Source organism: Ictalurus punctatus, chromosome 18 (genome assembly GCF_001660625.3).
Source record: "Ictalurus punctatus breed USDA103 chromosome 18, Coco_2.0, whole genome shotgun sequence".
Classification (NCBI taxonomy): Eukaryota; Metazoa; Chordata; class Actinopteri; order Siluriformes; family Ictaluridae; genus Ictalurus; species Ictalurus punctatus.
The window spans coordinates 13,693,899-13,710,821 of NC_030433.2; the positions used below are offsets into that span (position 1 = coordinate 13,693,899).

General features: G+C 36.7%; 1 protein-coding gene across 4 annotated transcripts in view; it reads right to left on the reverse strand.

The window, feature by feature from the left end:
* Positions 1 to 16,923, reverse strand: part of nrxn2a (neurexin 2a) — a 462,873-nt gene that overhangs the window by 230,012 nt on the left and 215,938 nt on the right. For 2 of the 4 annotated variants that reach the window (XM_053688021.1, XM_017492878.3), the window contains one exon: positions 12,946 to 12,972. The exons of the other annotated variants lie outside the window; for them this stretch is intronic. In XM_053688021.1, the coding sequence (XP_053543996.1) occupies positions 12,946 to 12,972 (27 nt within the window). The remainder of the gene's footprint in view (positions 1 to 12,945; positions 12,973 to 16,923) is intronic. 4 annotated transcript variants of the gene reach the window in all.

Here is a 16,923-nt window from a genome sequence, read left to right on the forward strand (position 1 = left end):
GCTGCAGAGGTTGAAGGGGTGGGGGGTCAGCCTGTCAGTGCTCAGACCATATGTCGCACACTGCATCAAATTGTACTGCATGGCTGTCATCCCAGAAGGAAGCCTCTTCTAAAGATGATGCACAAGAAAGCCCACAAACAGTTTGCTGAAGACAAGCAGACTAAGGACATGGATTATTGGAACCATGTCCTGTGGTCTGATGAGACCAAGATAAACTTATTTGGTTCAGATGGTGTCAAGCATGTGTGGCGGCAACCAGGTAAGGAATACAAAGACTAGTGTGCCTTGCCTACAGTCAAGCATGGTGGTGGGAGTGTCATGGTCTGGGGCTGCATGAGTGCTGCTGGCACTGGGGAGCTACAGTTTATTGAGGGAACCATGAATGCCAACATGTACTGTGACATACTGAAGCAGAGCATAATCCCAGCATGTATTCCACCATGATAACAACCTCCACGACGACCACTGCCTTGCTAAAGAAGCTGAAGGTGAAGGTGATGGACTGGCCAAGCATGTCTCCAGACCTAAACCATACTGAGCATCTGTGGGGCATCCTCAAATGGAAGGTGGAGTAGCACAAGGTCTCTAATATCCACCAGCTCCGTGATGTCATCATGGAGGAGTGAAAGAGGACTCCAGTGGCAACCTGTGAAGCTCTGGTGAACTACATGCCCAAGATGGTTAAGGCAGTGCTGGAAAATAATGGTGGCCACACAAAATATTGACACTTTGGGCCCAATTTAGACATTTTCATATATATATACACACACACACATATATATATATATATATATACATATATATATATATATATATATATATATATATATATATATATATATATATATATATATATATGTGTATATGTGTGTGTGTGTGTATATATATATATATATATATATATATATATATATATATATATATATATATACACACACACATATACACATATACACACACACATATACATATTCTTTCACTTAACACAAACAGCAAGGCTTGTGCTAACCTTGGTGTGGATCTATTTTAAAAAAAATCTGAAAGTGAGAAAGGATAGCTGATGATATTTTATGGATATTTATTAGATCATACAGTACATGTGAGACATATGCTTGCCCTAATTAGCAGCAATCCTCTGTGTTCCTATCAAAGACAAGTGCAAGAAGCAGAGAGGAGGGGCATTAACGTCCTCACACCTTCTGGAACTTTGTTAATTAGATTGGTTTATAAGTTTATAATGAGCATATACTTTCATGAACCATTAATAACCATATCATGTTGGAAAAACAGTTTATCATGGTTAATAAAAGTAATACTCATTAGACACTTTAATAGGAACACTACTACGTCTGCTCATTCATGTGATCAACCAATTATCCAATCATGAGGTAGCAGCGCAATGCATAATATCATTAAGATTCAGGTCAAAGTAAATAAGTAAGTAAAGCTTTATTTACATAGGACCTTTCAAAACAATATGGCATAATTAACTTTCTCTGTGCATCGTTTCCAATAATAAGCACTGTCTTATCTTTATTTAGCTGCAGAAAGTTCTGTGACATTCACAAGTTTATGCTCTCTATGCAGTTTACAAGGGTGCTAATCGACTTGTGGGCATCTGGTGCAAGTGAGAGATAGAGTTGCATGTCATCTGCATACTGATGGAAGGAGATGTTATATAAATTAATTAAGTTAAATAACAAGGGTCCCACAATTGAGCCTAGGGGAACACCTCAAGACAGCGTATGACATCTGGAGGTGTGTGTACCAAGTGCAACATAATATTCTCTGCCATTTAAGTAGAATCTAAACCAATCGAGGATTAGGCCTGATAAACCAACCCAGTTTTGCAGTCGGTCAAGCAGAATCCCATGGTCGACTATGTCAAAGGCAGCACTGAGATCTACAAGAACTAGAATTGACAGATTACCCGAGTCCTTATTTTGTTGCATATCATTTAAAACTTTTAGAAGAGCAGTTTCTGTGCTATGGTTGGGCCGAAAGCCAGACTGAAATGTCTCATTGAGATTGTTGATGTTGAGATAGTTATTGAGCTGTATGGACACTTTTCAATTGTGTTGCTAAGAAATGGAAGATTAGAGATAGGTCTGTAGTTACTGAGCACAGAAGAATCAAGATTGTTTCTCTTCAGCAGAGGCCTAACAATAGCTGTCTTAAACGTGTGTGGAAAAATTCCTTGCTGGAGGAACAGATTAACAATGCCCAGGATGTCAATAATGAATTTAAAACCAACTCAAGAAAGATGATGGGTAATGGGTTGAGAGAGCAGCTAGAAGAATTCATAAGCGATAAGCAAGCAAGTTAGGGCTGACCACTGGCAAAGAGGATAGATTACTAAAGCTACAATTTATTGAGTTTAGTTACTTAAACACTTCCTGGGATTTTATGTACAAAAGTCAATACACCGCAAAATCACCAGTGTTGTTTTAACACCCACAGTGCTTAATTCACACCCTACAGTGTTTATATAAGTCCATTGGACTCATATAAACACTCTGGGTGTTAATTCAACACTAGGGATTTTACTGTGTAGAGTTTACATAGAATGTTGCGAAAAACAAACAAAATCCCATCCAATTAGAGTTAGTTCTGTGGGCAGAAATGCCTTGTTGATGAGCGAGAGGTCAGAGGAGAGTGGCCAGCTGGTTTGAGCTGACAGGAAGTCTACAGCAACTCAAATAACCGCTCTTTACAACCATGGTCAGCAGAAAAGCATCTCACAACATACAAACCTTGAGGTAGATGGGCTATAACAGCAGAAGACCACACTGGGTTCCACTCTTACTGCCATACAGACATAAAAAAAAAATACATACTGCTTCTACATGAAACATTGATGTTTTGTAACCAAATAAGTCACCATGTTAAGAACCAATAAATATACTTGCATGTTGCATACTATAACTAAACCTACATGCAGTGCCCTCCACTAATATTGGCACCCTTGGTAAATATGAGCAAAGAAGGCTGTAAAAAATGTCTTTATTGTTTAACCTTTTGATCTTTTGTTAAAAACATCACCAAAAAAACAAAACAAAACACTGCTCTCAAGGATATCAAACAATTGCAAACAAAACACAGGTTTATAAAAAAAATCTTTGTTAAATATAGGTGTGCAACAATTATTGGCACCCTTTTAGTCAGTGCTACCTCCCTTTGCCAAGATAACAGCTCGGAGTCTTCTCCTATAATGCCTGATGAGGTTGGAGAATACATGGCAAGAGATCTGAGACCATTCCTCCATACAGAATCTCTCCAGATCCTTCAAATTTTGAAGTCCACACTGGTGGACTCTCTTTTTCAGTTCACCCCACAGGTTGTCTATGGGTATTCAAGTCAGGGGACTGGGATGGCCATGGCAGAACCTTGATTTTGTGGTCAGTAAACCATTTTTGTGTTGATTTTGATGTATATTTTGGACATTCTCATGCCGGAAGATCCGACCACGGCCCATTTTAAGCTTCCTGGCAGAGGCAGTCAGGTTTTCATTTAATATCTGTTGGTATTTGATAGTCCATGAAGCCATGTATCCTAAAAAAATGTCCAGGTCCTCTGGCAGAAAAACAGCCCCCAAACATTAAAGAGTCACCACCATATTTAACTGTGGGCATGGCTACCTCTCTGTGTGCACCAAAACGTGGTGTTTATTGCCAAAAAGCTCTATTTTGGTTTCATCTGACCAGCAGTACCTAGCAAACTGAAGACACTTGTGTTTGTTTTTGGATGAGAGTAGAGGCTTTTTTTCTTGAAACCCTTCCAAACAACTTGTGGTGATGTAGGTGACTTTGGATTGTAGTTTTGGAGACTTTCTGACCCCAAGAGGCAACTAACTTCTGCAATTCGCCAGCTGTGATCCTTGGAGATTTTTTGGCCACTCGAACCATCCTCTTCACAGTGCATTGAGACAATATAAACACATGTCCAATTCCAGGTTGATTCATAAACTTTCCAGTTGACCGGAACTTATTAATTATTGCAGTGATGGTGTAAATGGGAATTTCAATGCTTTTGCTATTTTCGTATAGCCTCTTCCCATTTTGTGAAGCTCAACAACATTTTTCCACACATCACAGCTATATTCCTTGGTCTTACCCATTGTTATGAATGACTAAGGGAATTTGGCCTATGTGTTTCCTCATAGTCATACCCCTGGATATAGTCATGGATAAAGAATTTTCTGTTCCTAGTCACCCAGGTGTACTAAAATAAATGTAAAATATCAATGGGAATATAATTGATGCCAATAATTATTGCACACCTATATTCAACAAATTATATATATATATATATATATATATATATATATATATATATATATATATATATATAGAGAGAGAGAGAGAGAGAGAGAGAGAGAGAGAGATAGATAGATAGATAAACCTGTGTTGAGTTTTCAATTATTTGATGTCCATGAGAGCAGAATATTTTTGTGATTTTTTTAAAACAAAATATCAACAAGACAATTTTTCACAGCCTTCTTTGCTCACATTTACCAAGGGTGCCAATATTAGTCTGAAAAAAGCTTTATTTTGGTTTCAACTGACCATGCTGTACTTAATTGTATATAAATTGGCAGTGATTTACCTTCATTTAGTAAAAAAAAGAAATGCAGTCATTACACCACATCTTCAGAAAGGAAAGCAGCCATGATTTGGAACATCATGATCATGGTAAAGGGTGAAGGGCAGTGGCTTGTACAGCAAGTCACTGGCTCTGTCAAGGCTGTGTCAAGGAACATTGTGTTTCCGCAGATGATTATTCAAAGTCTAGTCACTCTCAAACTTTCCTCCAACATTCCCAGACTTCAGGATGTCATCAGTTTCAGTAGCAACTTATTCAACCTGCAAAGGAATGAAGGGGCCTAGGACACTTCAGTCCACTGCCTTTTGCACAATATTTTAAAAAGTTCTATGAACAGCAAAACTGATATGAATAAGTAAAGCATAAAATAGTGTGCTCTTATTGGAAAATAATTAACAGCAGAGTGTTATTTTTCTGTGTTTTGTTCTTCTTATACCACAGCAATATACCAACAGCAACAATTGTATTCATTTATTAATTTTTTTAAAGACATACTTTTTTATCCCTTTAACATTGTGGGATGTCCATGAAATAAGTTAGTTGCTGTTTTCACTTACGTTATAGCAAGTCTTTCCCTCGCAAGCCTCGCTTTATTCTCTTTCTTGAAGTTTTAAGATATCAAATTTGTAACCAAAATAAATAAATAAATAAATAAAAAAAAATACAAACCTTTCCATCTCGGTGACTTTCCCATATCAGAATATTTAAAGCTCCAGCTTTATATCTAACTTTTACAAAGTTCTGACACTGGAGACTGTGTCTCCTCACGGAAAACTAACCATATCAAACATTATTCATTTTAATAACATACAATAATGCAAATAACATTAGGACCTGCACTAATTTCAGTTAATAAATATAGAAAATTAATTAAAACCTAGTGACCAATCAGAGTGGAGAATCCAAAAGCACTGGGGTATAATAATGTTCAATTAATGAACGTTATGATTGATTACAATATAATATAGTGTGCATACGCTAAAACTTTACTCATTTCTGTGGACAAAACTTGGACAGACAAGTGCATTATGCAAACCTCTTAGGAAAAAATCATCATCTGCTGTTAAACGTCTACAAGATCACACACACACACACACACACACACACACACACACACACACACACACACACACACACACCAGTACTAAGCTGATTAAAATGCGCAACATGCTGAGGTCAAAAAGGGACTTCTAGCAGATGGCAGAGGGCTCTAATTTAGAGTAATTTACTTTAACTACCGGCGATTTCTGCCTATTTAAAAGTTAATGAACATTTTAGCATCATTAAAACTTCCATCAGTCTAAATATGCCTGTCACACCCAATGATAAAAAGGTGGGAGCATCGAACAGAATTTGTTGCGTACGGGAGCCGGAGCACAGCTCTCTCATCATGTGTACATTCTCCCCAGTCATAGAGGAGGGGATTATTATACTGGCGTAATATGTTTACTGACAGAATATAGTGTCCTGCCATTTATCCAAACTTCCTTTAATTAAAGTCATACATCTTTTAACATAATATAAGACTCATTTCTTCAATCATTGTCAACATTACTATGCCAGGGAAGATCCCAGTTTAGAACAGAAAACACCAGAGGTTTAAACTTCTTGGTGAATGTTGCCATCTGGTGGTTTGGAGCAGGACCGTTAATGTATGGTCATATGGTATAGATCATATGGGGATGTACTATACATGACACATAGCCCTGCCTATATCTCGTGTCAAATTTATCACAAAATTCAAGTGATATATTTCTCTTTACTAACTTTAGTACGGAGCTTGGCAGCTGACAAAAGTATTTGAATATGAATATATCTATATATTCCATATATCGGAATTATGTACACAAGTAATACAACCCCAATTCCAAAAAAGTTGGGACAGTATGGAAAATGCACCCCCCCCCCCGCCCCCAAAAAAAAGAGTCATTTGAAAATTCAATTCATCATGTAATATACTGAAAACACATTATTAAAATATTATTTGATGTTTTACTTTGTGAATTTAATTTATTTTTGAAAATATACTCATTTCAAATCTGATGACTGCAATACACTCAAAAAAAAGTTCTATAAGTCGACAGTTTACCACTGTGTAACATCACCTTTTCTTTTAATAACACTTATTAAGCATTTCAGCACTGAAGACACCAGTTCGTTAAGTTTAGCAAGTGGAATGTTCTCCCATTCATCCATTATGCATTTCTACAGCTGCACAACTGTACGGGGCCTTTGTTGCCTTATTTTGCATTTCATTATGTGCCACACATTCTCAATCGGACACAGGTCAGGACGGCAGGCAGGACATGCTAGCACCCGCACTTCTGCTTACGCAGCCATGTACTTATCGGACAGAATTTGGTTTGGCGTTGTCCTGTTCTGGATTGCAGCATATGTTGCTCCAAAATGTGTACATATCTTTCTGCATTAATGGTGCCTTCACAGATGTGCAAATTACCCATGCCATGAGCACTGACACACCCCCATACCATTACAGATGCTGGCTTTTGAACCTGATGCTGATAACAATTTGAATGATCCTTTTCCTCTTTGGCCCGGAGAACACGACGGCTGTTTTGTCCAAAACTATTTGAAATGTTGTCTCGTCGGACCACAAAACACAATTCCACTGTGCTACGCTCCATCTCAGATGAGACCGAGCCCAGAGAAGTTGGCAGCTCTTCTGGACAGTGTTGATGTGTTTTGCACAGTAAAGCCTTAACTTCCATCTGTGGATGCAGCAGCAAATGGTGTTGACTAACAAAGGTTTACCAAAGTATTCCCGAGCCCATGTCAGGATATCCATTACAGACTCATGATGGTTTTTATGACAGCAATGTCTGAGGGGTCGGAGATCATGCATATTCAGAAGTAGTTTTTGGCCTTGCCCTTTACACACAGAGATTTGACCGAATACCTTGAATCTTTTATTTATATTGTGCACTGTAGAAGGTGAAATGCCCAAAATCCTACCGATTTGTTTTTGGGGAATGTTTTTCTCAAAGCGTTGGATTATTCACTGACGCCTTTGTTGGCAGATTGGCGAGCCTCAACCCCTTCCGTGCTCTTGAAGGACTAGGCCTTTTTTGGACACTCCTTATACACTATGATTAGATGATTGCCTCACCTGTTTCACATCACCTTCTTATTTCAATTTATCATACCACTATTAGTCCTAAATTGCCCTGTCCCAACTTTTTTGGAACCTGTTGCATGCATCAATTTCAAAATAAATATTTACCTTCAAAAAAAAAATAAAAAAATGTACAGCTGATTTGGTAAAACATCACATACCTTTTTTTTTGTATAAATACAAGTCAAAGTACATTTACAAACATTTACACTCCACTTTGTTTTTATTAGCATTTTCCATACTGTCCCAACTTTTTCGGAATTGGAGCTGTAAAATGTCATGGCCCCCAGGGGGGAAAAAAAGAAGAAAAAACTAAATGTACAGGTTCTTTAAACTGTCAACTTTGTTCTTTCTGTGTAAATAGTTGAGTATGAAAATGTGGATAATTATGAGTTTGTTTTTTATAATGGAGCAACAGCAGTGAAAACGATACTGAGGTTAAAAACAATTTCACTGCAGATTTTTAGTCTTGTATGAAAGGACACATGATAGAATTGATGTAAAGTCAGAAAGACTTTGAACTTATTTAAGTAAAACAAGCATTTCATAACAATAGTATTTTTCAAACATGAAACCCCTGTGATCACAGACAGGTATCTGAAGACATAGCTGAATGGAAATGGAATTTGTCATGAAACCCCTGTGATCATGGACAGACAACTATCTGCAGCAAATGGCTTTTCTTCCCAAACTGTGCATGATCGTTGACCTATGCAGATTCTCAAAATAGGCCACACATACCTAAGGATGCAATAACTATTACGCTGTCCTGAAAACCCTGGAAAAAAGTGCCTGCCATTAAGGTTACACAGACAACGGAGAGAGACAAAAGAGGAAGAAGTTCTACATGGGGAACAGGGGATATCCAAGCCTCTAGTGGTCCGAGGTGGAATTGCCCCGGGGGTCATGACATAAAATGATTTTTTTTTAAATATTCTAATTAAATTGTGTTATATTTAATAAAATTACAGTTTCATCAATGTTGTTTTGAAATTGTTAGAGGTAAGATTTAAATTTTGAAAAAGATCAAAACCTTACAACTTCATATTTAAACATTTCAAAACCCAAAGTACTCCAAAAAATTTTTTTTTTTTTTTTTTATCTAATTACAGTCTTCTGCCAGGCATGCATCCATGACCATGAAATGAACGGAAGAGCTTTGAAGTAGAGTTTTTTTTTTTTTTTTTTTTAAAAAGCACGGGAAGATAAACAGGAATGAGGTAAGTACATGTAAAGGTTTATATTCTTCTCAAATATTTAGATTTCTACAGGGATGTTAAGCTGTTAATGTTTAGTTTTAATGCTTATAATGCTTTACCCAGTGTAACATTTTATGTAACATTCTAGCTACTGTAGTTAGGCTGTGCTAATATTAGCTTGCTGCCAATCATTAGCAGAAAAAAATCATACAAAATTCATATTCAAATACATTTGCCAGCTTCCAAGCTCCATTTTATATCTTCATAATGAAACTTAAATGTTACAATACAGGTGGACAATAAGTAGAGGCTTTGAAGCTCAGTCCCTGTATGAGGCCTGTATGTTTCTGGGTGCATTAGACATGTTGGCAAGGCTGAAGGAAGAGCAGAACTAGCTAAGTGCAGTTATCTCACATAGTGAATGTCACTCTTTCCTCTAGTTCTTTATAATTAATTTGAACTCACAATCAAGTTTGAAAAATGATATATTTTGAACACTTTGACTTTTCAGGATCAGTTTCTACACTGTCGATTATCAATTAATCAGATCACACCCGGTGTCTTTTTTCCACAATAGTTTGCGCTAACTTTCTGGTTAAACCTTAAACTTTCACATAGTTTAATTAGTAACACAAATTATAGAGCATTAATTACATTTTATTGAGTATCATTAGAAGCTGTTGTAATGAATCCTGGGATTCATAATACTTGATAATGAGCTTCTAAATATGTTCCAATCCTCTCCATTTCCCTACCTGAAATGTGTCTGATGATCCCCAAAACTGATTAAATTCTGTCTGGAGCACCGAGCATCATAAGCAGTTTGACTGCTGGCATCTGACTACAAACGGAATAGATTAGACTTAAGTTGGTTTTGCTAGGGTGTGGTGTTATCCAAGAAGTAGAGCAAAGCGTGACATTCACTGTGTGAGATAACTGCACTTAGCTAGTAAGCTACAATATTTTAGATATCTTTACTTACAGCGTAAATAAAAAACACTTTCACGTAAAAACATTGTAATGAAATATATACAGTCGATATGTCAACATATGTTAAAGGCAAAACCCCCCAGTTTTGTCCAAAACCTGATTTTCTGAAGAAAGTTTTTTTTAAAGCTAGAAAATAGTTTTTTTTTTTTTTTTTTTTAACTAACCCATTGATATTAATAACTTTGTGTTATTATATAGTGTTATTATTTAAACAGTGTTGTGTGTTTTAATTCAATTATCTAAACATGGCAAATTCTTTACTAATTACAGAGCTGCATTTACAAAATATCTCATTTGTTCTTTGGTGCAAAATCAGTAGCCATGTAATAACATCTATCTGTCTACTCTATTGCGGTCATAGTTGCTCTGTACTTTCTAATACGGAAATAATTTGGTCAAAATATTTAAAACACCAATTTAAACCAAAAAGAGCTAAATTAACTCTTCATGAATTGCAGTAAGAGCAGAAGTAATAATTTTCAAAGATGTGGTTCGAGGTCAGAGTTCAATGTTCAATGCAGTTTTCAGTTTAAAAATGACTGCTTTTTCCTCTTGGGCATAATTTGTGACTCAGAGTAGGTGTTAAAAGTTGTACGGGAAATGACTTGAAGCTGATGAGGTTTTAGTTTAAAAACAACAACAATGACAACACCGAATCTGAGAAGAGTCGTACTAAATATAAGGGTAGATTATAATATATAAACTGATTATTTTCATATGTATCCATTGCTTGGTTGTAATTAAGAGTTGCGTTTCCTTTCCTGTGGGGAAAAAAATATTGCACTTTCACTTGAAGGAATGTATTTCTCTATATTTTCCAAAACACATTTTAAATTTGAGGAATAAGAAGAAATGCTTAGCCTAGTGTAATTGAAGATGGTAACACTTTAGGATACAGTTTTATGTAGTGAATACAGCAGTTATTTGGCATTTGGAAGTTATTTAGCTGCTTTTTATATCCTTACCTTATATAGTAGATCAGCCAAGGAATCCTTTAAATGTAAAATAATTTCCACTGAATCCTTCCGAACATAATCCAACTTTTCGAATATTAGGCTCATTATTGAAATGTGCACAAGGATTTTTTGGCTTTTCATTAAACCCACTGAATTCATGTTACCAGTCAAAAGGTTAATACATATAGGAACTCAATAATAAATATAATACATTTGATAATAATATGCAAAAAAACAAACAAACAACAACAAAAACTTCAACCCCGTGGACAACTGGGGTTCCCTTGTCCACGTTTTGAGTACCACTCTTGTAGATAATAACTTAATAACTACTCTTTCTAGAAACAGGCAGGTTAATTAATGATTAGCAAAGTGACTGTGGCACTTTGTAATTATTGTCGGAATTTGGCTCTCAAACCACTGTCTGAAAATATAAAGAAATAAAAGGACATAAGTGGCTGCTTTTAATTATGTGTAAGCAAACTCCAAAATGCTGGGTAGTTTCTGTATGTCGGGGAAAAGATGGTACCAAGACAATCAACCTTGCTTATAGTAAAAACTCCTCAGAGGAAGTCTTTAAGAAGACAACACAAAAAAAATGGAGAAAATGTTGTATAAGTAGGATATCCAGATAAATTTCAATTTCATGTAAGAATTTTACTTACGAAAGACATACATTTCGCAAAAGAGTATATTTTTCATCTTTATCTTTTTGCTTGTCATTTGTTTGTCTTCATCAATAGTACCTTTTTAAAGCTTCTTGAACATTCTGTTGTACACATTTACTGTATTTTCTTCACATAAAACTTTTTTTTTTAACTGAAGTGGAGGTCCATTTGCTCTCAAATTTGTAATTCTACAATTTCCCATATTTCAGAAGTGCACGTCAGCTGAATGAATGATTTTCGTGTTCTCAAACTATTACATTTTCATTTATAACACTGTTATGACGCACTAAGGTACACATTTCACAGCTTCATGAATGTATGGTGAATAAAAATTATAATTACAATTAATGGAAATGTGAAAAAAAAAATTCTTATAAGTGGCTTGTGACCATAGATTTTGGTGAGGTAGGATGACATTAATAACATTGCCTCAAACAAAATGATGTCAAGAGGCTATCATAGGCTACTATCTAGTAAATCTTTAGAGTATTGCCATAATAGGAAGTTGAGAGTCACCAGACTAACAGCATGTTTTGAGTGGTTTTAGTCCTACCTTTGCTCAACTTTATTGATACTGCAGGTGCGCTTCCTGTCACAGTGTGTGAGGCTCAATATCTGAAGAGCTACCATCATTAACCACGGTAAAGGAAAATATAAAACTTCTAACTCAAAACACCTGAGACATGGTGAGAAACAAGGTCCTCATGATGTGCATGCATTTCTCTTGTATGCATATTATCCACATTCCCTGCCAATCACGTAACACAATATATCTTACAATAGATATTATTATCATCAACATCATTATTATTATTATTATTATTATTATTATTATTATTATTATCAGTCAGCATTTTTTTTAGATCAGCACCACTCATTTATTCTAATCTCTCAATCACATGATTGTTTGCTTTCTGTAATTAAGAGAGACCATACAAAGTGTCTGCGCTGGCTAAATGATTTTGACACATCTTGCTGCTGAGCACTGGATTTTCACAACCTTCTATTTCTATAGTATAATACACTTCCACTTACAGACTGAAGGCTCGGGGGATCATAATCCAACTTAGTGTTTGAAAACTGAGAAAGTCAGGCTGCTATAAAAAGGAAGCATTAAATGGATGGTTGTGTCTAATTTGAAACACTTCAGCGGTTCACTCTCCTTCCTCTCTGACTATCAAACTCCACCAAAAGATGCCGTGTTTGAGCGACAGAGAGGGATGTGAGAGAAGATGGAGGGAGGGGCAGAGAGATACAGACAGATAAGAGAAGCGAGCTTAATATTTTGAAAAGACAGAGAGAGAGATAGAGGATTAAGAAGTGAGTGACAGAAACAGAATTGCAAAGACAGTCTTATAAAAAGAAACATTTCTGGTATGAAAAAAGGGAACACTTACTAAGGTTACAGTCTATCCCGATACAATCTGGTGGAGAGAGAGAGTGAGATGGTGAGATAAAAAAAAACAACAAACAAACAAACAAAGGCTTCCAAAATCATAATAATAAAAAGACATCCTTCAAGGTATAATCTGCAGACGAGCAAACAGCATTGCATGAAGCACACCATCCGGGGACTAGCCGAGAGTCAACCCTGCCCCTTTCACACAGCTCCACACCCACGGACACAGGAGCTCAGAAAGTCCATTTCATCCTCGCCATGTGCCTTTCCGCTTGTGACACCTGGACACGTGCACATCAGCCTTCAGCAAGTCACCAGTTTATTAGGTACACTTATCCTGCAGACATTTCATCTGCCAAACCTACTATATAGGTGTACACTCTGTAGGTATACAATTACTGAGCAATGGGACTCGTTTACCAAGCTGGATATGAAAAATGTATTCATAAACTTTTTGCAGGAATATATACACAAAAAATGTGTTATACTATTAGATTGGAAAAACATTTGTATTGTAAGGAAACTCCTAAGATTGTGTAAATATGCATATAAGGACACTCACTGCTGTGAACACTGACTGATAACTGCCAAAAGGGTGCTGCATTTTTTAAAAATATAGATTACGATTTCATGTTTAAATTGCTTATTTATTTTGATTACATTTTTCAAACTTAGTCGTTTATTAATTAATATTAATGACTTGGATGAAAGCAATCCAAAACAAATCCATAGGTTAAGAAAAATAATACTCATAATAATATTCAATTAGGCAATAGAAATGGCGCTGCATAGAAGTAAGACGAGTTAGTGTGTGTCTGGTGTATCTGACACTCTGCAGTGGCTGAGCTGAATTACCTGAAGATTTAATGCATGTCACCCTAAGGAGACACTCTTTTGGTTCCTGTTTGCCCTTTAGTCGTCATTTTGTTGCTCTCAGATCTCTGTGAGCTTTGCCTTTTATGGAGCTTTGCACAGTAAATCAACCGTGAACGTGCTCAGTACTTTATGTGATTAGTGCTTATTAACATACACGTGTGATTATGAAAAAAAATATCTGGAATATCTGGTAAACCAGTGATGCTTAGTTCAGTTTGGCCTACAAAACTTTACTAAAAGATTGATAAATGAGGTCCAGTGTGTCATCCCACATCTAACCAATCACCTGACCAGATATTATTTGGGTGGTGGATCATTCTCAGCACAGCAGTTACACAGAGGAGTGTTTCATGTGCAGCAGTGTGGCCTACTTGCCACTTTATTACGCACTCCTAACAAAAAGAACGTAACTTTTTTGTGCAGAATTGGTTTTCGGTGTGTCTGCTCCTTCATCAGTGACAGTTACTAAATCAGTGATGTTGGTTGGATATATTTGATTAGTGGACTGTTTCTCAACCCAGCAGCAGTAACAATGTTTAAAAAAAACAAAAACAAAACAAAAAAAAAACAATTGTGCTAATACACTCTTAGAACACAGACTGCTCTGGAGGTGCAATTTGATGCTGAAAATGGTCCACTAGCCAAATAATATCAGTCAGTGATGGTCCTGTGAGGTCCCGTTCCACTGGTAGAGGTGCTGAGACATTGTCTATTAAAAGTCAGCAATTGTACACATATATGGTAGGTGAAGTTGATGTAATGACTGTAGATATTACTGGTGATTCAGTGTATGTGTGCGTTAGTGCTCTTCTTCTGACAGGCTTAACATACACAAGCTCAGGCGAACAGCAGAAACTACTTGGCGAGGCGACCGCTCTGTCCGTTCGGAGTCTCCTGGAGTGGGTGGAGCCAAAGGGGAAGAAAGGGGCAGCCTGCACCAACAGCCAAATGCAACAATTCTGGCTTAACCAACGAATCTTTTCTAGTTTCTTGTTATGTTTTCCTCATCTGAGAGAATTCCGTAGGAAAAATTTTTTCTTCACAATGTTATATAATGTTCAGTAGTCTGAGAAGGACAAGCATGGATCAGTCAGGCCATAAATGCGCCTTTTTTTCTGAAATATTTTGAGGTAAGATAAGTTACAGGAAAAAATGTCTTAAAAAATATATATAGTTATAGTGTCATATAAATAGCGAAGGCACTTTGGCTGTGGTGAGCTCTCCAGCTGTCAACCACTACAGAAGAGTGAGCACAGACAGCCAGGGACCAGCATCACTGACCTGCCACAGACAAACCCACCCACTCACACTCTCTCTCTCTCTCTCTCTCTCTCTCTCACACACACACACACACACACACACACACACACACACACACACACAAAATTTGTTTTCTATAATGACTCTCAGTCTGTGTAATCCCTATTATTCCAGGTAAAATGGTGAGCTGAATGTTAGACTTATAAATGCAAAGAACAAGAGAATACTCAAGTGTTTTTAAAAACTAATCTCTATCAATGCCATTTCTAGCATTTCTAAGATTACTGTGAAGAAAAATCTTGACACATTTTCCTGTATTGAGATAAGAATTGAAACCCTGTTTTAAGCCTGTTTTACATGTAATCCTATGAGAAATAGTCACAAGGAGGGTGAAATGTCTTTTCTCTAATGGCTTTTCAGAAAAGAGCAGAATGAGAAGAATCAGAAGTTGGGGCAAGTGAGAAAACAAATAAATACTGTAGGACAAAGTGCTGGTAAAAATTAATCTTGTTAAAGTTGACATGTTGAATTGAAAATTATTTATGTCCAATGTGATGTCCTAACATAAACTCTCAAAAAGTAGTCTCTGTAAAAGACAGGTAGCTTACCTACACGTTTTGAACAAATGTTTATTGATGCCCTAAAAACGGTCATTAAATTTAGTCAAGCAAACAGGTTTTCTTTCTTTTTTTTTTTTGCTAAAGGGAAATGTGTGAAAATCTTGTCCATGGTAATCCATATATTTTATACATGGCTGAAAAAAGGCTGGAGTAATGAAATTATACATTTGTGAAGGTATTGTTGTGTCCTAATGTGACTTCCAAACAATCTTTTTTTTCCCCCAATCACTATGTTATTTGGTAGAAAACAGTGGCAGGTCTGTATGAAATGGAGCATAAATCCTCTAATTGGGACATCTCAATTTCCAGCCCGAGGCTGAATGATGCATGTCGTCTACACTTCAACTCCCTGCCACACACCACAAATTCACACAAATGCTGGAGCCACATCAAATATTTAAGATGTTTTCATGCTTTCCATTTTTGGCTTATTGAAGGCATATGCAATCTATTTTCCTCTGGGTTTGGGTAATTGGAATAAGAGCCTAACTGGGATACGCTACATTAAATAAGATATTTATATGAGAGGTGTCAGGGCCAGAATGTTATTTATGTAAGATTGGAATGTGCATTGAAATGTGACTAATTACACTGTGCATATAGCAGAATGGATATGAAGTCTGTGCTCTTAGAGCATCTCAGTCAACTTCCATTGACTGTGTATGGAGATACAGAGAGCAGAAAGAGTGACAGTCACATCTCCTGGGAATGTGGGGTTTGGGGCAAGAGGGGGGAGTGGTGTCAAGGGGGGACTTAAAATAAAACCACTGGATTTCACAGTTCAAAGTCTTATTATCCACTAGCTAAGTGAGCTGGTCTCCTGGCTGTCTGCTCCAGAGCTGCAGACACGATAGCCATTGAAGGCTGTAGAGATGGAGTGAATGCTATGCTGACAAGAGAAGAGGAGATAACAGGGTAAGAGAAGAGAAGAGAAGAGAAGAGAAGGAGAAAACAGGGTGAGAAAAGAGAAGGAGAAAAAGGGGAAGAGAAGAGAAGGAGAAAAGAGGGGAAGAGAAGAGAAGGTAAAAGAGGGTAAGGGAAGAAAAGAGAAGGAGAAAAGATGGTAAAGGAAGAGAAGAGAAGGAGAAAAGAGGGTAAGGGAAGAGAAGAGAAGGAGAAAACAGGTTAAGAGAAGAAAAAAATAAAACAGGGTAAGAGAAGAAAAAGGATAAAACAGGGTAAGAGAAGAGAAGGTAAAAGAGGGTAAGGGAAGAAAAGAG